Source organism: Oryzias latipes, chromosome 7 (assembly GCF_053564925.1).
Source record: "Oryzias latipes strain Hd-rR chromosome 7, Olatipes_Hd-rR_3.1".
NCBI classification, from domain to species: domain Eukaryota; kingdom Metazoa; phylum Chordata; class Actinopteri; order Beloniformes; family Adrianichthyidae; genus Oryzias; species Oryzias latipes.
The window spans coordinates 28,700,632-28,720,842 of record NC_136243.1 but is presented as its reverse complement, the minus strand read 5'-3'; the positions used below and the strand labels follow the sequence as shown (position 1 = coordinate 28,720,842).

Genomic DNA, 20,211 nt, shown 5'->3' with positions numbered 1-20,211 from the left:
TGGGAGCTATTGAAAGAATTGTCCAACTTTCATGTGCAAACCTCTGGAATTTATAAAATATTGAGCAAGGCACCATATCATCATCTATGATTGAAAAAAAAATTCCCATTAAAACGTTGCAAAAGAAATAGATTATTTAGACACAACATGAGAAAATGATTTATAGTAATTTATTTATCTTTGCAAAGCATTTAGTCTTGGGTTTGATCTAAAATCTTCTCCTTAATTTGTTGAGGGTCCCTAAGAGACCCCACTGGAGATCCACGCTGAATGTCTGTAGAATATCCAACCTGAAACTAACAGTCAGAAAACATATGTTACATGCGCTGCAGTCCTGTTACAGTTACATTTTCCTGAATTCATGTCACAGTGATTTCCTCGAGCAAATCAGCAGGGAAGTAGCCCAACTTGCGTCCGGTGCTGACCTTCAGGTAGCCCCCTTTTTCATCTCCTTTCTTTACCACAATCTGGAATATAAATTGTGTCAGTGCACATTTCATCCACATCTCAAGGCAGTGTAACTTTTTTTGCAGTTTTAAACAAAGCATGTAGTGTCCAGTCACACACATTTTAAATTTCAAACACTACCTGATCTTTCTTTAAGGTAATTTGTCCCATCTCTCTGTTGCCCACAAAGGAGCGGGTCACCTTAAAAACTCTCTCTGATGCTCGGACTTTTATGATGTAGTTTGTTGGAAAGTAGCCCGTCTTCTCGCCCATCTTCCCCTGCAAAAATTAAGACCTAAACAGTAACCCTAGCGCAAAGGTTGTTTTTAAAACTCAAGAAGTTGAACTCACCCTCCACCACTCTTCATTGGAGTCATCTAGTACTATGATCCGATCGCCAGGGCTAACACAAAAACACACAATTGGTATTTTTGAGAAAGACTTTCAAAACAAAGAACATTTGCAAAGAACTGCTACCATCTAACAAAACATACTGGAAATCAAGGTCGTCCTTTTCAATGGCCTTGAAGCGGTACAGAGCTAGGTAATAGTGAGATCCGGTGAATGTGCCCTTACTCTGTTAATAAGAACATTTTAGACATTATACCTACAAGATGCTTCTTGTCAACTTGTATTTATTGATTGGCTATAATTTTGTTTGTACCTTGTCATCTGCTTTGTCTCCTCCTTTTTCTTTTTTATCCTCAGGTTTCCCTGTGTTCACCAGAATTCACAAATCACTGTGTAAAATAAACTATGTCCACCAAGTATTTTCTGTTTGCTGGTTAAATTTTGTAGTTTTTATGATTTTCATAGGAAAATATTAGTTATTTTTCCCACAGAAGGCAAGTAACCAACAGTTTTAATTTATACCTTCTCCTCCTTCTTCATGCTCTTTGGGTTGTTGGTTCTCCTCCTCCTCCTCTTCCTCCATCATCATCAACTAGAGAGAAAGTAAAACTGAGTTATCATTCTGAGTTTTTTTATTCATCTATATGAACACAAACATTGTAAAGTGTTTACATCATCATTTGTTGATACTCTAAATTTAGGTTTGAGACAGGAAGACTTCACTCACATTTTTTTTGTCGTTTTCATTCTTTTTGCGCTCCTTGTTTGCCATTATGACGCCCACTCTCAGGGTGTCAAAGACGGGGTCATTCCGGTTTGGATTATCTGGTGGAATGCAAAATTATTGAGCTGAATCAATAATTTATCTATTTAATTTTGACTGCTTGATAGTAATATTTAAAAAGACTAGTAATGCAGAAGCCTACAGTCCAGGTTAGATGTCACCTTTGAAGATGTAATCTAATTTTTATGCTAAGCCAAAAGGAGATTTTCTGTACAAACTGGTGTAATTTTTCTTTATTTCAATTATATTGTTGAATCAGCTACAGCAATTTTCCAACACAAGTAACTTTCTTTTTTTCAAAATAGTGATTATGATAATCATGTCTATTTTGAGCTAACTTTTCTGGACTCACTTGGATCGGGTTGGTCACTGCCATACAAAGGGGAGCTGTAAGCTCTTCTAAATCCAGGTGGCTAGAAACACAAAAATAAAAAATAAAATATTCATAAGAGTTTATAGCCTTTGAATTATAAAACACAATAATCTGAGTTTGCACAGATTTTATTGACTGTCTATCTATTTGACTGCATATTCTTTGATATCAGTGTAAAATATAACATTTTTTATGATGAATAAAACTCACAATTTTGCCAAAACACTTCTGGAACTCGACATAGGATTGGCATGAATGGTGGATATTGGTTTTGCAGTTTTTACACCTCAGACAAAACTTGTTGTTCACTGCAAGATGTGCAAATGAAAAACAGTAAAAGTCACACATCATTTTGATGTAGAAAATAGCATCACTATGAAAAGTCAATCTAAACACATTTCTTTGGGAAATTTAACAGGACTGGTTGTGTATTTGCGTATCCTGGTGAGCACATACAGACTATCATGCGAGCACAGACATCGCAGAACTTAGGTTTCTTGCAGTAGTGATCCTTGAATTTGTGGGGTTTGTCATTGATCCGAAGAATGGGTTCCGGGGGAGGTTCTGGTTCCTTTTCCTCCACTTCAACTTCCTCTTCATATATGAAGTAGACCTTGAGAAATAGCAGAAACAGCTTAGGCAGAAAATGTGAAACATGTTAAGGGTGGTGTTCATAAAGAATCTCGATTTGTATGAGTCAGAGTTTTGGCAATGAAACAAACTGTCTAGACTACATGTATAAAACTATCTTCAGGGAAATCTAAATCTGAGGTCATATTTTCAGAATTGACAGTGGACTGCAGCCTTGTTCCAACTGGTGGCTATTTTAAACATCCTGGGAATGGCCCTAATGGTGGGTGGTTGGCATGGTGCTGTCACTCACTGTGTCTCCCTCCTCCCTCACTACATTGTCAGGGACTGGAGGATTGTCATGAATATCCACAGAGTTTTTGTCATCCTCCCTGAGATAAATAAACGTGGAAAAAACTATAAGCTGCCGAAGCCACGGATTGGGAAAAAAACACAATTTTGGAATTAATAAATAAAACTCAAAGGTTTACTACTGGTGCATGTTTATTCAGCAATGACACTAAAGGAGAACTTACTGAACTTATTTTACCATGACAGACTAGGGAAAAAAAAACAAGCATCATGGAAACCATGTAATCAGAAGAAAAATCTACTCCAAGTTACAAAAGACACTCGTCTTAAACGATACAATTTTATAAAATAACTTCAGTTAATTATTTTATAGAAATTAATAGGTAGACTTTGACCTCATTGCAAAAAAGATCTCTAATAGTATCACTTATCAAGTTGAGTTTTAAGTTAATTGATAACTAACAAGCTTATAACATTTTGACACTGACGGAACAAATGATGAGTGGATCTGTACTCACTGATCCATGATGCAATGCAGACAAAGTCAACACTTTCCAACCTAGAAATAATGGAACAACGTTTGACATGGGGTTGATTGACTTAAAATTTAGAATTTCTAAATGATTTCAATAAAATAAAAACTTTGGTTTATAAAATATTATATTTTATGTACATCTGAAAGGACCTCTTTTCTTTTTTAATTGTGAGAGTTCATATAATCACTCCCTTACGTTTCTATGTTTAGGATTTTATGACTGCCAGTGTTTAAAAATAGACAAATGCCAATGTAAAATGTATTTAGCCACAGATTTACTTTCGCATGTTTATATTAACCAACCTACAATTTCACACAGCAAAAGTTGAAATATCAAATACAGAAAGAAATTTTTTGTAAAAAAACAAAACAAAACAAATATGCTTCATTATTTTGTGTTTGACAGTGTAACTTGGATTTTGCAAATTGTCACCTACAGCTTTACCCAAACTCTTTTTGGGTTTTGAAATCTCATAATTGCTAAATTTTGGATTTTTTTCTAGTCAGGAAAAAAAACGTAACGAAATCCAAGCTATCATCTTGAACAAAATTGTTTTAAATAAACCACACAGATTTTAAGAGTGGTGAACAATTCACTTAACAAATTTAATCTACTTACAGAACAGAAACAGAAATGGTTATTAACAGGCATTGTTTATATATGCAATGGTAGCCTACCTTAAGTGAAAGACCACGGAGGAAGTTACAAATCCAGTATATTGTCAAAACTCTATGGTGGGTCTTGAGCAAAAGACGATGACTGGTGTGGCGTACGATCTGTGCTACTGACTCCAACAAAGCAGCCGCCCAAAATGTCCTGTCAGTTCAGGCCTTTTGGCCTTTGGTCCCCTATTTGTGGTTTCTTGATATTCGCTTCAGAGGATTTTACACTTTGAATGTAACCTCACTAAAGTAATATATATTTACATATGCCAATATACAAAATAGTGTAAAGGGACTGGAAAGATCTAACTATTTATGGATGCCCAAGTGTGTGTATTTTTGTGCATGGCAGGCTTGGCATTACTGAGTGAACTTGACAGTTTGCAACAGCTGAGTATCTCTCACTAAGCCTGAGTCGGGAGGAAAAGGGGATACACACACTCCCCCCTATCTATCTATCTATCTATCTATCTATCTATCTATCTATCTATCTATCTATCTATCTATCTATCTATCTATGTATATAGATAGATATAGATCTTTATATCTATATCTATCTATATACATATCTCTATATGTATGTCTATGAAGACTCTCATTCATCCAGGTTGGTTCCATTGTAGTAGGTTTAGGGGATGTCATCTGGACTTGGTTTTAAAGTTTAAAATCTCTCTACATATCTATATCTCTATATATCTAGATATATAGATATGTAGATGCATATATATCTATATAGATATAGATATAAATGGATATATAGATATATATGCAGTGTCCTCTGTCAGGACGCTCCAACCTGCGCTAGACAAGCGTTACAAAGGTCCCGTTGCATTTTGGGTACAATATTCCTGACGCGCTGAGTGCGCATGCCCAAAAGAAAACTCCATTATTATTTTTTTTTCTTTTTTCTTTTGCTTGGAATTTGTAAGAAAAAGGGAAAGAAAAAAAACACAAGGAGCAAATGTGAATTTGGGATCACATAGGTCGTTATGGTTGTTGAATTGAATGTGAATTCCACACGGTTCAGCAGAACGGAGACTAAAAGCAACGGCCGGATCGTTGTGGACGGGGAGCGGGACATCCCTCGGTTTTGCTGGGACTCTCCAGAACCAAGTAAATTTCAGTCCTTTAGCTTTGCTAACTAGCATAGCTCGTAGCGGTTACCCAGGAACTCAAGCGCAGTGAAATGAAGCGCTACTGCTCTTTGTTTTTAAACCTGACGGTCAGACGTTGCGTAAATCTTGATAGCTGGTTAACATCGCTAATTCGTGAATTAGATTATGTAATGGTTAAAGTCTCGCTTAATTGTTGAAAGTACCAACCATTTTCAAAACATTCACTGGCTAGTCGCCTTGCTAACTAGCTAACTTGATTCACCCGCGATCCAAAAGCGGAGACTTCAAAACTTAGCCAACACGGAGCTTAATGCAAAAAAGGTTAATCAGCATTTGTTGTTTGTTGTGGCTACCTCCTCTAACGGATATCTGTAAGTAAGTGAATCATAGTAATTCGAATAGGAAAGTTGTTGTGTTTATTTCGAGACAATGTTTTGCACGGGATGCCTCTTGTAACCGTTGCTAATACAAGAGTTTTTGCATCAGAGTGTTTTGTGCGCCTGACAGCTGTCACGACAACATACTACAAAGTAGTCTTAGCCTGCTAGCCCGGCTATTAGCTTTCACGCTAGCTGCCGTGTCATCAGTGTAAAATATTTCAGTGTTTGTTTGCCACACACGTCGTAAACTCCGTCGTTTGTTATTAGACTAATTTCGTTGTTGTTTGATTTGTTTTAGCTGCTTTTTGGGAGCAGTTGTGTCAATTTTAGTTAGCAAATCTGCAAACTACGGGCCTACCCAGAAACACACCCTTTTTAATTACTAAAAGTGCCTCCTAGGCTGGTCTCTGATAATTGTCTCCCTTTGAAGACCATTGCATCTCGTTTAACCATTTGTTTTCAAAAATGTCTGGCTGAGATCAGTTATCAAAAATTGGCAGATGTATTTGCAATTCTCGCTCTGCCAGGTTACATAATCGGCTTCTATCTTTTCTTTGCAGGCTTTGCTTCGTCATTTAAGCTTCTATTCTGATGTGATCCAAACAGTCGAAACCGTTAAAAGTTAGCCTGAAAGTTTGTACTTTCTTCTGGGAGAATAAATTCCAAGTGTTTGGAGGAGTCAGTTTTCACTGGCAGTAGGTGTAACCCACCAGCATGCTCATTGGACTGTGGATACCATAGCCAAAACAGATCCTGGCTTTTCAAAGATGACAAGGTATTTGACATGCCATTTTTATGTTCCAACAGTAAAACAATTGTTTCTCTTTGACTTTAGAAAATGTGTTTTTAATGGTTTACATTACCCCTCGTTTCAGTTTGTATGTGCATATTTGTTTACTTTTTGAATTGAGTCTCATCTGAGCTCCTCGGTGCCACATGAGTATGTATCTTGAGGGGGTGTTGTTGGAGATTAAGGGTGAAAAGGTAGCTTAAACGTGATGTCTTTAAACAGAATGTAATGATTTTTGCTTTTTTGTCCAGATAAAAAAACGTGTGTAAATGTGCCACCATAACCCTCCTGCTAGGTCCCCATTAGTGCTATCCTACTGATTAGATCTTTTCCACTTTTCTTTTCTCCATCATTTACTCAAAACAACACAAAAATCAATATTTCTCATACTTTTTCTAGGAGCTTGGAGGCCACAGCAACAAAATGATGGGAGGCAGTGAGACTGTCAGCGGGGACAAGGATGGGGTCCACACCGCTGCAATACATGTCCCCATTGGCTGGCAGAGGAGAATGGAAGGAGGGAAGGTGATCTATGTCAGGTATGTTGACGCAAGATATCTTGTGACTGATGCTTACTAGTGATTTGTCAACAGTTTTGTTGTTAAAATTAAAACCTATTACAAATAACAATGCTTTGATTTTTAAATCTTTTTACTCCTTTCACTTCAGAGTATTTAAAAAAAAAAACTCCAATATAATGGGATTATTTTTTGTTTATCAATCAAATCAGTATCTATGTTAATATTTCTGGTCTTTCAACAATATTTAAACTTCCAAGAGTTTTGCATTTTCATAATAATACTGAATCATAAATTCTTGTATTATTAATAATTTTAACATGACAAGTTTTAAATGTGTTCAATCTATAACTAATTTTGTAATACAGCCAGTGAAAAGGGAAATCGATCAAAAAAGAGTTGAACATGAAAACTATTGATAAAATGTTATGAAGTGACTGCAGCCATGTGAATTTTAGGGTTTAGTATAATTTGTGATTATGATCATGGATTACATGTGGGATTTATAACTTGCAATTTTAAGAAATTAATAGATTTTCCTTGTTTTTTTGTGAGTGTGTTTGTTTCATACTTTTGCTGCAGTACTTATATTGGGTAAAGTTTACATTTGTTTTTTGTTTTTTTGGTTGAGTTTATATACCTTTTGTTAAAGCTGAATGTATGCCAAGATGTGCATTATTCTGCTTATTTGATTGAAATATGTCCCTTCCTTCTTCCTGTAGTCCCAGTGGAGCTGCCCTTTCCACTCTAGAAGAGGTCAAGGCCTATCTGTTGACTGATGGTACCTGCAAATGTGGTCTGGAATGTCCACTTATCCTCAATAAGGTACAATATACTCCACTGAATACGATGATAATTGTTATGGTTTAGAGTGGAAGTGGTATAATCATTTGTACATTTAATATTGTAGTAAAAATGTTATTTTCCATTAAGCAGTGCTGTTTGGTAACATAAACAATCTGTCCTTGATTATGAGTTGTCATGATGATGAATTGACATCCTGTGTCTTTCCATTAAAAAAAAAAAGACACAAAGATTAAAGTCCCGCCCTAACTATGTTTTTATCTATTGTAAAACTGTTCTCAGTGATCTTTTAATTATGATTATGCTGCTTTTTATCATTTTGGCTAAAAACTGCATAATCATAATTAAAAGACCACTGGGAACGCTTTGAAAATGGATAAAAAATAAAGTTGGAGTGGGACTTTGAAATGCTTCAGTAAGCTGAAATTTCAACAAAAAATGTATTAAAGTTCTGTAATAAGTACACAGCATATCCAGTATCACTTCATTAGTATGTCCTGAATTAAAACATTATTTTAAAGGCAGGTGCTATGTTGTGGTCAACAGTAACTTTAATGTTTTTGCTTTAAGGTGCTTGATGCCAAATAACTTTCTGTTAAAATGTCCAATAATACCTACTTTTTCTAATTCTAACTTTCTTGATAAGACTTTTTTTTTAAAACAAGTATTTTTACTTCCTAATGATTCTGTTTTTGCAGTGGGGCAAGTGAATTCTGGTCTTTTTTTATAAAACCAAGTTTGGCAGGTTTGAGTACACCATTTTAATAGCAATAACTCTAGTCCCTCACAGGTGAAGGACCTGAATGTTACTGCTTTCCATGGGTTCTCTGAGTTTAACTTAATTTGATCTTACTCTGAACTTAAGAAAACACTTGAATCCCTTCATATTCATGGTTGCCATCACATGAAGCCTTTTTGTAAATTCTCTCCAGACTACTGTTTGTTTTGTTTCATGAATCTAAATTACTTCCTCTAACTGAATTACTAAAGATGGTAGGAAACCTGCACGTGTTCCCCATCTTTCTTTAGCATTATTTTCTTTAAATCTGTCATACCCTTTTGTCATTTTGAACGTTGCAGGTTTTCAACTTCAGCATAGATGTGAAAGTGGAACATCGCAGTCAGCCTTTAGGTAAACCAGAGCAGGATATGACCAAACTGTGCAATCATCGAAGGAAAGTGGTGGCGATGGCTGCTCTGTGTCGGAGCATGCAAGGCTCACAGCATCCGTTTGCCAATTTTCATCATCCAGGTAACTTTAAAAGCACAGAGATGGAAAAACACCTCACTGTATACTTTATACACTCTTCGGACAGACATGAACATTTTCAGACTTTTCTCTCTTGTTTCAACTCTCACAGACCAAATCTTTGTTGAAAAATAAGTCCATTGTTACAGAATGATAACAAAGATCTCCTCTCGATCAAAGATCTATGTAGGTTTGGAAAACTGAATGTATTAACATGTTCTTTTCAGGAGACACGGCACAGAGGGGATTGAATGTGTAGGTCAACAGCTAATCAAAACGCAGAGTGCTGTGCTCTGGAAAGAAAAACATTTTAAAAAGGGCATGCAAAATTGGTCTAAAAAAAATCTGTGAAACAGCAAAAGGTGAACCGTGGTATACAGTGATCCCTTGCTATAACGCGGTTTACTTTTCACGGTTTCGCTACTTCATTTGTATTGTGCATTGTGTTCTGCATTCTGATTGGCTAAAAAGTCACTCCGCTTCTTCTCTACCTGTGCGTCAATAACGTTGGAGTTTAATATGTACACGTACGTAAATCAGCTTGCCAACTTTACAACACGTACGTGCAAGTCATCTTGCATTTTCGAGTTTCTCTAAAACCCACAGAAAAAAGAGCGACAACTGCCTATCACTATGTTCTTCTCCCGAACAAACACAGCTGCACCGCGGGCTTCAAAAGAAGAAAACACTGCAGAGCAGAGTCAGGATGCAGTGGCTCAGTCTGAAGAACAGTGAAATACACCTGAGTCACTATTTGTCCGACTGTACTTTGTATTTTTTTCATAATCATTTTAAATTTCCTCCCGTTTAATCCAATTACTCAGGTCGCGGTGGGCGGGGCTAATCTCTGCAATTTGAAGCCTTCTGTTCACATTGATGATTAAAATTGTACAGTACAGAAGTTCTTTGTTGAAAAAAACGTTTCTAAAGTACTTTTATTTGTGAAACAAATGCTTGAGTCTGTAAAATGGTTTGTTCTTTCTTTTCAATCTATAATAGAGTAATTTAATTGTATAATCATTGTAAAAAAAAAATAGAGGTTTCTATTTCACGGATTTTGCCTATCACGGGTTCGTTTTGGAACGTAAAAACAAGGGTTTACTGTACTGAGGGACCAATCTATATGATATTATTGTTTTTAAGTATCACAGAGCATGCCCCTTTTGTTTTGTCCTTTAAACACATTTTTTACAATTAGAAGAAAATCCACATTACATAATATGGATTTTTCAAAATATTTATTTGTTAAAACCGATATTTGAGCTGTGTGTGCCTGTAAAATGCATGTAGGATTGGGAGATCTGTATCAGATGAGACTGCTATTTAGACAGGCCATTATAAAATTGAGAAATATATTTGTCACTTTAGAATACATTTATTTACATTTAAATACATTTTTTAAAATTTAATTAGCGATCTTGAGACTCTTTTTAAAGACCAAAGACATGTGATAACAGGTTTGACTCTTGCTGTTGTATTGTTTCCTCTGCTGTGTTGAGCTGGTTTATCTTCTCCAAAGGCAAAATATTCTTACAATTAGAGACATTTTTTTGTCACGTATGCTTTACATTTGAAATGTGCGTACTGATGTAAAAAACGACAACATATTTAACACTGTAAGAGCACAAGACCTTTTTACAGTTTCAGTCATGATGTGATGTTGTGCTTTAAATAAAAATAAAAATTCATCTTTTATTAATGCTTTCAGATGTGGGTCAAGGGGACAGCAGAGATCCAAAACAAGAACCTGCAGAAAGGAAAGAAGACGATCATGGAAGTTTTCTTCAAAAGCTCCAGCCAGTCTCGGCTCGATTCCACAACAACCTCCACCCGAATCCTTGTGCTAGTCCAAAATCTCCCCACCACTTCATCTGTCCTTACAATGGCTCCCCCTCTGTGCTTCATACAGGCACCAACTCTCATCATGCTCTAGATCCTAGAAAACTACACCACCCTACTCTCCCAACATCCTCCACCTCTTCGTCCAGCTCGTCATTTATAGCTCACAGCTCTGTTCCAAGGTCTCCGTGCACCCCCACACCTCAGAAAGTCAGTCAAGGTCAACGAACACCCAAAACCCCTGATGCTCCAAGCTCTCCTCGATTAGGAGCCCTTTCATCACCTCCACCCTCTTCCCCTATTGCTCTTGGTGGAGCTGTAAGAGGAGCACAGAGTCATACTCATCACCCCCATGTTGTCATTGTGGGAGCTCCTCCTCTTTCTCCTTCTACTCCCCTTTCTCCGTCTGTTCATAGTTTGAGTGCATCCCCTCACCAGCGATCCCGCCACCCCTCAGCCTCTCCTTCCTCTCTGTGCGGGCAGGGAGGAGGCCCAACAGCACCAGAGGGAGGAGAGCTGACGGGAAGCAACTTGCGTCAGAGGAGGAAATCCACCACCTCCTCCCCACGGTCCCCAGTCCCCAGTGGATCCCCAAACCCCAGCCCCCATTTTCCCAAGTACAAACTTGAAGACATTTTGGAGCAATTTAAAAACTCAGGCAGCAACAGCACTAATAATCACCACCCTCTCAGCATTTCAAATCCCTCCCTACTGACCACTCTCAGTAGCAGTAGCTCTCATGTTGTCTCCTCTAAACCCTTGAAGACTATCATGCTTCCAACTGCTAGCGCAGGAACTCCAGGGTTTGGTGGGAACTCTCCATCGTCCTCTAGTTTACCTCTTGGGCCATTACTGAATCACCATTATAGCCATCAAGGCAAGCTGCCACGCCCAGCTTCTTTCCCGGCGAGCAGTTTACTCTCTGCCGCCGCTAAGGCTCAGCTCGCTAACCAGATAACCCAGGGCCAGGGTTTAAATGCAGTTACCCCCCCAGGGAGCTTGTCTTCTCTGAATGTCTTGAAAGAGACACCACAGCAACAAAAGGTAACTAACAGCACTTTACATAACAGCCACTCCCCTTGTATTGCTTCTGCTAGGCTTTCCCATTCCCTCGCTGCAGCTTCTGCTGCTCTCTTTCCCCCCTCCCACTCTTTGGCCCAATCCCTGGCTTCCACTTTGCCTCACCTGCCCCCCACAGCAGAACAAAATGCTTCTTACAGGAAGAGACAACGGCGGTCTCCCACAGTCCTCAAAATGCTTAAAGACACACAGGCCTTGCCTAATGGATCACGGAGAACTCCACCAGAAGATGCTGTAGTTATCAACCTTTCCTCCTCCTCCTCTTCCTATCCTTCCCCTTTGCACTCATCCTCTACCTCAGCGCTGCAGAATCAGAGTTCTGCATCGGTGGATAACCAGAACCAGAACGTCCCCGGACATATGGCCAAAGTCCAAACATCGCGGCACACAGCACACCTTTCCAGGACCGTTCGGCCAAACGAGGCTCTGGATTTCACTACAAGCCTGACACCTTCACCCTTAAGCTTAGATCCTCCAACCCAGCCTTTGTCTGCTCTCTTACATCTGTTGAGTGTGCAAAATGCACAAACCAATGCCTCAGCTGCCAACTCCGCTTTAGCTCAGTCCAGAACTGTTTCTGTTGAAGGAGGTGGACACACTAGTAAACAGAGCCCCAAACGGTCATCATCTTCTCCAGCTCCTTCTGCCAACATCAGACTCCCACAGCCTCAGTCCCCGTTCCAAAGAGATAACACTAATCCTCTACCCTTGGTGCAACAGCCACTTTCATCCCCTCACATATCCCCACATTTCACATCATCGCTGTCTGTGTCTCCTGCTCAATCTAATAAATCGAGTCCTCCACAAAAGCATTCCCCCTCAGCGGTGCTTCCCAAGTCAAATTTAGCTTTCCAAAGCAGTAGCTCAACTCAGCAGATGACTTCATCGCCGACAGACAAGCAACAATCAGCTGATAATCACATTCCAACATCAGACTCTGTGTCCCAGGCGTCTTCACAGGTACCCTCACCACAAGGGGCTGGGTCAGCAGACAGTGGTAGCAACAGCACAACCACGTCAGTGGACCTGAGTCAGCGTCAAGGCAGCGCTCTGCTGCCGATCCCCTCCTCTCCAAAGCCTCTCGATCTTAGCAACCATGTCTTAGCCTTTCTTGCTGCATCCTCCACTGTGACACAGGGGAACAGCAACCCCCCCAACGACACAACCAACGTTCAGATGTCTTCCCCAGAAAACCAGACTGCAAGTAAGAATACTCTAGTCTAAGTTGATGGATAGATGGTACTTTATTTGTTATTGTCTCTGGTACAAAGGTATTTTAAAAAGGATTCTTTGGTCATATTAAATCAATCATTTACCATGGTAAAATTTACAACTAGAATAATAAATACTACATTAAAAGTGCACAGGAAATTATAACCAATTAATTTGCATCTTTAATAGAAAGGGCATTAAAAAAAACAAGGATACACAATTGTAGTTTTTGGTTTCAAATAAAAAATATTAAGATATGAGGAATGGTAAATTATACATTTTTATCAATCTTTCATTATTTTTGCATTTCAGATTGTAAGTGCTTGGGATAATTTTCTTTTTACGTTTTGATTACATGTCCTTTTTAAGAGAATAAAAAATTAGGGAAAATTACACTTAATCTAAGATTTTCAAAAAGACCTTTTACATTCTTTGTTTTTTTGTGATAATATTCTTCTAAAAAAGCATAATTCTGGTTTTGGAGGCATTTTATTAAGAGAGGTAGTCATTTAAACATATTTTTATTATTTGTACTACAGCTTGTTGTTGTGTTTAATAAATTCCTGTATCCATTTATATTTTAAGACCTGTCCTTTACTGTTATTTCAACCCAGTGATTGCCCTTTTTTTAAATGAAAACATCTGTCTTCAGACACGTTTGACAAAACATTTTTTAATGATATGTCATCCAAAACAACAGTTAAGGACTTGTGTTTTTTTTGTCTTTTTTGTTTTTTTGTTTCCAGGATCGGAGGAGGATGGATTTTTAGACCCAAAGTCCTCCACATTGACCAAACGCTCAGCAGCTTCTAGTCCCACGTCTGCTGTCTTGTCACACCATGAAGACCGTCACAGTCCTCCTACCCCTTCAGCTGTGTCTGAATCTATGGCTGCCTTGCCTCTGGCAGAAGCCTTCCCTTTCATGAACCAGGATCAGCTGCTCCAGCTACTGTCTTCTACTGGAGGTCTACCATCTGTTTTGGACCCTGCACTCTTGGCTTTGTTGCCCCTGGGTGGGCTGTGGATGGGAGGGCAAAATGCACAGACACCTCCTGCTTCTGTTACACCACAGCCACAGCAAAATCTCGTAGAGTCGCAGCCACCAGAGGAGCAGTCGATATTAATGCAAGACGCACAACAAAATCTCCAAGATCAGCAACAAAAGCAGCAGCTTAACAGCAATCCTCTGTTTCCCTTGTTGCCACTGTTGAGTGGCACCCAAGGGGAGCTACCACTAAACCTGATGGGCCTGCAGAATTTTATGTCAGCCTCAGCCCCTTCAGCTGGGCAGGATCTGGATTTATCTGAGAAAAACAGTCTTCAGGCGCTATTTATGGCATCTCTGCTACTTGGACAACAGCAGCCGTCTTTGTTACCCCTGTCTGCATTGGGCCAAATGAGTCAGGTCAGCTTGGAAGTTCCTATTCAGCATTCACAACAGATCCCTACAACCTTGGATGGCCTTGCTCTGGATAAGACCTCATGCCTGCTGGAGCCATCCTCTCTGACAGGTCCCGGGCTCCTGGAACTCACGCAGGGACTTCTTCCTATTACTGCAGGAGCTGAGGGTCCTATTCAAGCCCTGCACTCCCTGCTCCTTCCTGCCACTCTTCCTCCTCCCCCAGCAGCCTTCCTGCCCTTCAACCCTGCCTTGCTCACCGCTGCCCTGAGCTCTCTTGAGCTCCACCCTCCTCCAAATACCCAGTTAGCTCCTGCACAGCAAACCCAGCACACCCAACCTCAGGTAGGATCCCACCCCCTTGTCCTTTGACCTAACCCTAAACTCCCCAGAATGAGATCTAGTTCCTGTAAATGCTTCACTCTTCTCCATGTTGGTCTTTAGTTTGCTCAGAGGTCCATCTTTTTAAGCCCAAAAAGATTTTATTAATCAACAGCTTTACAAAATGGAACAAATCATTTGTATATTTTGTTTAAACCACCTGTGTCTCTGTCAGAATTTCTTTCTTCATTATCTTGTAAGTTTTTAAAAAGGTAATTTGTCCTCCTTTTTTCAGGTAACTAGTGAAGCCGGTGTTGAAACCCTCATTCCAGTCGCTCTCCAAGGCAAAGACAACCCCATACTTCAACAGTTACTGCCTACTTTGCTAAATCCTGCTCTACTAGGTAAGTCCACCTCTTAATATGCATCTCTCTGGGGAAAAAATGTTTGTTTAAAATACATTTTACCTTTTTGTTCAAAAACTTAAAACATTGCAATTTTTTTGTAGTTGTGACTGAGTATTCAGGAGTCTGTCTCTTTATAGGAGATGTTTCCGGTGTCACTGGCCTACCAAACATGTTAGGGATGGAGGCGGGCTCAATTCTTCTGTCCCCTGTCCAAGCTTCTGCTTTGGGCATGTCTCTACTCCAAGGTCCAGATGGAGCCATCAATTTGCTCAACAGTATACAGGTAGGCACACAAACTGAGCATGTTTGTTCTATTTATAAAGTGAGTGTAACTAAAAAGATTACAAAACATTGTGCATATCTTCAGTCCTGTGTCATGAGAAAATGCTTTTTAAAGAAAATCACGTTTTTAACATATTCTTCTGGCATTTTTCAGATGATGGAGGACATAAATTAAGAAAGTTGAGCTTAAAATTGTGTTTCTGAGTATTTTTTTATCAAAATTGTAAATCAGACGAAAAAAAAGGCAGATGAAAAGCTTGTAGTAGTTACAAAGGTGCTACAATCGGCGTTCCAACAATGGTGCTGCTCTGTACCATTCTGATCCATTCATTTGTAGATGACTAGATCCATGTCCATCTTTTTTTTCCTCATCTGAGCTGGAATCTGGCTCAAAACTGGACGGCTGGATAGCTCTAATGTTGCTCGCCATTTTTGTTGCTGTTAGGTTGGGGGTATAAGGGGCAGTAAGCTAGCAGGAGAGGTTGTAAACAGAGCTCTAAGCAAGAGGGAGGACAAGGGGTGGGGGGTGCTGCTGGCTAAAATGAAATATTCATACTTAAAAGACCATTGAAATTGGCTTAAATTTTAAATTTAATTTTAAATTAGCTCAAAAATGATTTGAGTGTTTCTTTAAGAATGAAGGTTGTGATTGTGTTTTAAATCATATATTTTCCTCTTATTCTAGCTTAATCTTGCACCACCATCTGATGGGGAAAAGTCAGATTTATTGCAGGAAACCCAGAGCCCTGTTCGCCAAGAAGACATACCAGCTAGTGAAGTTGCTCCAGAAGCCACCCCAAGTCCTGCTCCAGCTCTAACTCCGTCTCCTGCACCAGAATCCACTCCACTTCCTCACAAAAGATCAGAGGGCAAGCCTGTCATTGACCCCTACACTTCTTTCATGGACACCATTTATACCTCTTTCCTTCAGGTCAGTGCAAAAGAGCAGGAAGACGGTGGCCAGCTAAGGCCAACTGACCCAACTTCCCCCTTCTGTGCCTTACCGCCGGTTTCCTTCCCCGTCGAACACCATTTCCCATCAACCACCGTCTCAACTTTCCCTCAGGCAAGTTCCCCAGCCACCCTCAGCCCGCGCCGGGCTTGTTCTCTACGCAATCCAGACTTGTCGCGACTCAACTTGGAGGCAACAGCACATTCCCCTGCCCAAGGGACACCTAAGCCCATAGAGGACGGGCAAACATCTCCCTTACAAAGGAAAACAGCTATGGAGGGGCACGTCCACCTAGAGCCTCCACTGGCACCTATATTTTTGGAGGAAGCCAAGACTGACTGCACTGCATCTACTGGAGCGGTTTGTCCCTTTGTGGAGGGGGAGTCAGATCAGCAGGGGCACCTCCCTCATACAGGATACCTCAGCCCCAGGGATGGAGGCAGCGAGAGGCTCGGTCAGGACACAACTGAAACAGTGTTGGACAGTGGACAGGGAGTGGTGAGTCTGTGTGGAAGACATTTCCATTAACACAATTGAATAGGAGGACCAGAGGAGTATCTGTTATTGCTGAGATGCAAGTCACTGCATTTGTTGTGACCAATGTGTGTTTCTGTTATAAAAGGATCAAGCAGGAGGAGCGAGAAGAGGAAGGAAGAGGAAGCAAACGTAAGTTGCCTTTAAAATGTTAAAAAACAAACAAAAAAAAACTCAAAATTACATAGCTTTTGAATCCCCTCACTGATCACTAAACTAGGCATTAAAATGTACTTAATTGACCAATCATTAACACTCACTGTTTTTGTCTTGTCTTATTTTAAGGCTACAGAATGTGTTGGAAGACTTCAGAGACATGGATGCTACAGCACTTGAAGAAATCAAGGCCGCAGTAAGACCCACCACTTCCATCTGTTAAACACAAATTAGTTCTCCTCCACAGCTGTGAAAACTCTTTTTTTCTTTCATTTTTATTTTAAGTTTCTATTTTTGTGACATTTACCCTTTTTTGGTAGCTCAGAGTATTGTAATACAGGAGGATGCTTTAATCACAAAGATTTTGATGTTATTAATGGTTATTTTATAATTGAAATGATTTGCGTTACAATAGAGTATTTAAAGTGATGACATTTAAATAATTTATTTATTTAAATTATTTATTTATTTTCCTCTCACATTTTTGTTTTTTTCCTTGTTTATGACCGACCTCAAATGACCTAAAATGTCAGTGAATCCGTGCTCACATCTTCCAGCTAACTCTCAAAGCACTAAAGCTGTGCCACAAAGTTAACATGTCTGTTACCTCATCAGAACTTGCTTTGTACTAATTATCATTTGTTAAAACCTGCAAAGAACAGGGGTCTGACGTGTATCCTTTATATATACCTGTCCCTTTTCTCTGTTTGAAAAATACTGTGGATCTGTGACTTAAGCTTTTTGTTAAATGAGAGCGAGTTTTTCAGATCTCTCCTTTTATTGTCTTGTTAAGAAGCAACAACAAAAGATGTTTCATGGTTTTTTATCTGTCCTGGACGTCAGAAGCATGATGGTATGGTGTAGTTATGCTCTGCTCAGAAGCAATACATTTAGTCAGACGATGATCTAATTGAGTTGCTTAATTGTTTGATTGTAGACCCCAAAATGTAAACATTTCAAGAACTTTTATTGTGAAAATCTCAAAGGGTTTTTTTTTTTTTTCACTGGGACTAATTATTAACTAAGCAGAAGAATAAAGTTTTTTGTCCCTATCAATGAAATTGATCTGAGAATGATTGGACCATTTTTTTGTTTTAAGTGTTGATCCGTTGTGTTTTTGCAGACTGTGCTCCTGAAGCCTGAGAGGTCAGTGCGGGGGAGGCGGCGAAGAGGCGCCAGGTCTCTGAGGCAGTGATAGGTGGAGAAACCATTCAGCCTCTCCATATCCGTGCATCTTTCCTCTCTCCTCTTTAAAAGAAGCCCAACTGCACTAATTTGATAATGTTGTCATGTCAAGTATTGCTATGGCAACCACTACAAAAAAAAACATAGGAGAAATATGTGGTCATATGATTTTTTTTTAAGTGAAAAAGATTTTTTGTGGATATTTTTTCACTAGGTTTTCTCTTGGGTCACAAAATAATGGATGTTGTGATCAAAGATTTTTCAATTAGGTGATTTGATGCTAGAATGGTCTTGATGAAAACCATCAAAATAACAAACATGTACTGTTACCTTCTCATTAGTGGTTTACTGTGAGTCAGGATGAAAGCCCATCTACTTGAACGATGCTCTCTGTTTAAGTGTGTCTGAATATGTTTCGAGGAGTGTGTTTTTTGTATGTTTGAGTGTATTGGACAACAGTGCTGTTGCTGAGCCCCTACTGACTGACTTTTTGTCAAATTTATTTTTGCGACAGCACAGGAGAACCTGTCTGTCTTTGCTGTTGTGTTTCGATGGTGTTGTATATCAATAGGACGTCTGTAAAGTTTTCACAAAAGTGGGAAAACATGAGAAAAAAGTTCTGTGTTTTTCTTTCAAAAGTGTGAAATAACCTCAAAAGATGAGCCAGAGAAATTAGTCGGCCTCAAAAGATGAGGTTTCTTTGGCAGTTTACACCAACCACTGACCACACAGAAAAATGATACGATTCCTTTCATTTTTTTTTGTGTTTCCTTTTTGTGATTAAAAACATTAACTTGAAGTATTTTTTTGCACAACCTGTTGATTTATTTTATGTTGTGCCAGGGCCTCCAACAAGATCTGTAACATCTTTCTGATTGGTAGTTTGGTAACCCGTAGACATTTCACATACTGTTACTTGTGGATAATTACACGTAGCTTTGTTGTGATTTGTTGAAAATGTTTCAAGAAAAACGCACCCCAAAGTCGTCAGCCCTCAGCTACAAGGTAAATCTGTATGAAATGGGTTTTACTGGGAATTTGAAGTTTTCCAGGAACCTTTAGATTTATACGAAGTACTGTATGCCCTTCTGATTGGTGGGATGGATGCCAGGTATTCTCATAGACAGAGAGTGACACTTTTGTCTCATGTGGATCTGCTGAGTCTGTGTTTTGGAGATTGTGGATTTGGAGTGATATCAATCTCTGTCTCCCAAAGTCACTATTCGAGCTCTTCTCCACTCACTGCCCCGCCCCAAGATTTTTGGCACTGAGCTACACTTAAAAATAAAACTGAAATACAAAAGGAGAATATGCAATTTCTACACATGGAAATTTGTACATATGTACAGTTAATGTGTTTGATTTTATATGGTCTGAGAGAGACGAGAGAGAACAATTGTGAATTTTTCTTGGAATTGTAATTATTTTTCTCATTTTTCCCATTGCTTTCAATACTTATGTTTAAAAGAACAGATTAAATTGTGGACTGTAGCTTTCTTTTTTATATGGGAGTCCTTTTTTATTTAATATTAAACTATTTACACTAAATGGAACTTGTATTGGTTTTTGTTCTAAATTTGATCCCGTTTCAGCTTATTAACCCTTGTGCTGCTATCCTATGGGGTCAAGATGACCATCGACGTGTTCTCCCTACCATGATAAAGGTGGAGAGGATTTCATGTAATCCATGGAACCAGCGAAGATCACAAATCAATGAAGAAAAAAGTTCAGTGCACTGTCTAGTGGGTCTAACTCCCAATGACCCAACTCCCAATGTCAAAGTGCCTAGGATATAGTCTGGGGCCTTTTGTGAGCATTTTTTAACTATAATTTTTTTTATACTACTTGATCTCATATTTTTTCTTTTTTCACAATGAACCTTATACTGTCTTAAAATTTCAATTATGAGTAGAAGATCTTTACTGCAAAAACTGAGATCAAACGTTTTTTATA

The 20,211-nt window shown here is 39.0% G+C and overlaps 2 protein-coding genes across 8 annotated transcripts; one reads left to right on the top strand and one right to left on the bottom strand.

Moving 5' to 3' along the window:
- Positions 1-159: 159 nt before the first annotated feature.
- On the bottom strand, positions 160-4,400 carry stac3 (SH3 and cysteine rich domain 3). Of its 4 annotated transcripts, XM_078949530.1 has the most exons (15): positions 4,051-4,400; positions 3,356-3,396; positions 3,062-3,084; positions 2,839-2,917; positions 2,412-2,568; positions 2,166-2,263; positions 1,935-1,995; positions 1,526-1,623; positions 1,321-1,390; positions 1,112-1,161; positions 942-1,024; positions 799-850; positions 589-726; positions 426-467; positions 160-296 (listed from the first exon to the last, which is right to left on the bottom strand). In XM_078949530.1, exons 5-15 carry the CDS (start codon positions 2,419-2,421, stop codon positions 192-194), a joined length of 807 nt encoding a protein of 268 aa, XP_078805656.1. In that variant the 5' UTR covers positions 2,422-2,568; positions 2,839-2,917; positions 3,062-3,084; positions 3,356-3,396; positions 4,051-4,400; the 3' UTR covers positions 160-191. The 4 variants fall into 4 exon arrangements, with proteins under 4 accessions (XP_078805656.1, XP_078805655.1, XP_011475167.1 ...); XM_078949529.1 differs by lacking the exon at positions 3,062-3,084; XM_011476865.4 differs by lacking the exon at positions 3,062-3,084 and having other exon boundaries at positions 160-467.
- A 492-nt stretch (positions 4,401-4,892) lies between these two features.
- On the top strand, positions 4,893-19,806 carry mbd6 (methyl-CpG binding domain protein 6). 4 transcript variants are annotated; one of them, XM_023956471.2, is made up of 13 exons: positions 4,893-5,148; positions 6,091-6,305; positions 6,720-6,859; positions 7,561-7,663; positions 8,723-8,894; positions 10,600-13,014; positions 13,769-14,766; positions 15,038-15,146; positions 15,287-15,432; positions 16,117-16,881; positions 17,006-17,049; positions 17,203-17,269; positions 18,197-19,806. In XM_023956471.2, exons 3-13 carry the CDS (start codon positions 6,744-6,746, stop codon positions 18,266-18,268), a joined length of 5,007 nt encoding a protein of 1,668 aa, XP_023812239.1. In that variant the 5' UTR covers positions 4,893-5,148; positions 6,091-6,305; positions 6,720-6,743; the 3' UTR covers positions 18,269-19,806. The 4 variants fall into 4 exon arrangements, with proteins under 4 accessions (XP_023812239.1, XP_023812242.1, XP_023812241.1 ...); XM_023956474.2 differs by lacking the exon at positions 4,893-5,148 and adding an exon at positions 5,179-5,471; XM_023956473.2 differs by lacking the exon at positions 4,893-5,148 and adding an exon at positions 5,183-5,521.
- Positions 19,807-20,211: the final 405 nt, after the last annotated feature.

Excerpts from the sequence above, each read along its gene's own strand:
- stac3 (XM_078949529.1), bottom strand. Across the intron at positions 2,569-2,838 it reads TGAGGGAGGAGGGAGACACA|GTCTACTTCATATATGAAGA; the intron begins GTGAGTGACAGC and ends CTATTTCTCAAG. Across the intron at positions 2,264-2,411 it reads CTGTGCTCGCATGATAGTCT|TGAACAACAAGTTTTGTCTG; the intron begins GTATGTGCTCAC and ends CACATCTTGCAG.
- mbd6 (XM_023956471.2), top strand. The coding sequence starts at position 6,744 with ATGATGGGAGGCAGTGAGACTGTCAGCGGGGACAAGGATGGGGTCCAC. Across the intron at positions 7,664-8,722 it reads GTCCACTTATCCTCAATAAG|GTTTTCAACTTCAGCATAGA; the intron begins GTACAATATACT and ends TGAACGTTGCAG. Across the intron at positions 15,147-15,286 it reads GCTAAATCCTGCTCTACTAG|GAGATGTTTCCGGTGTCACT; the intron begins GTAAGTCCACCT and ends GTCTCTTTATAG.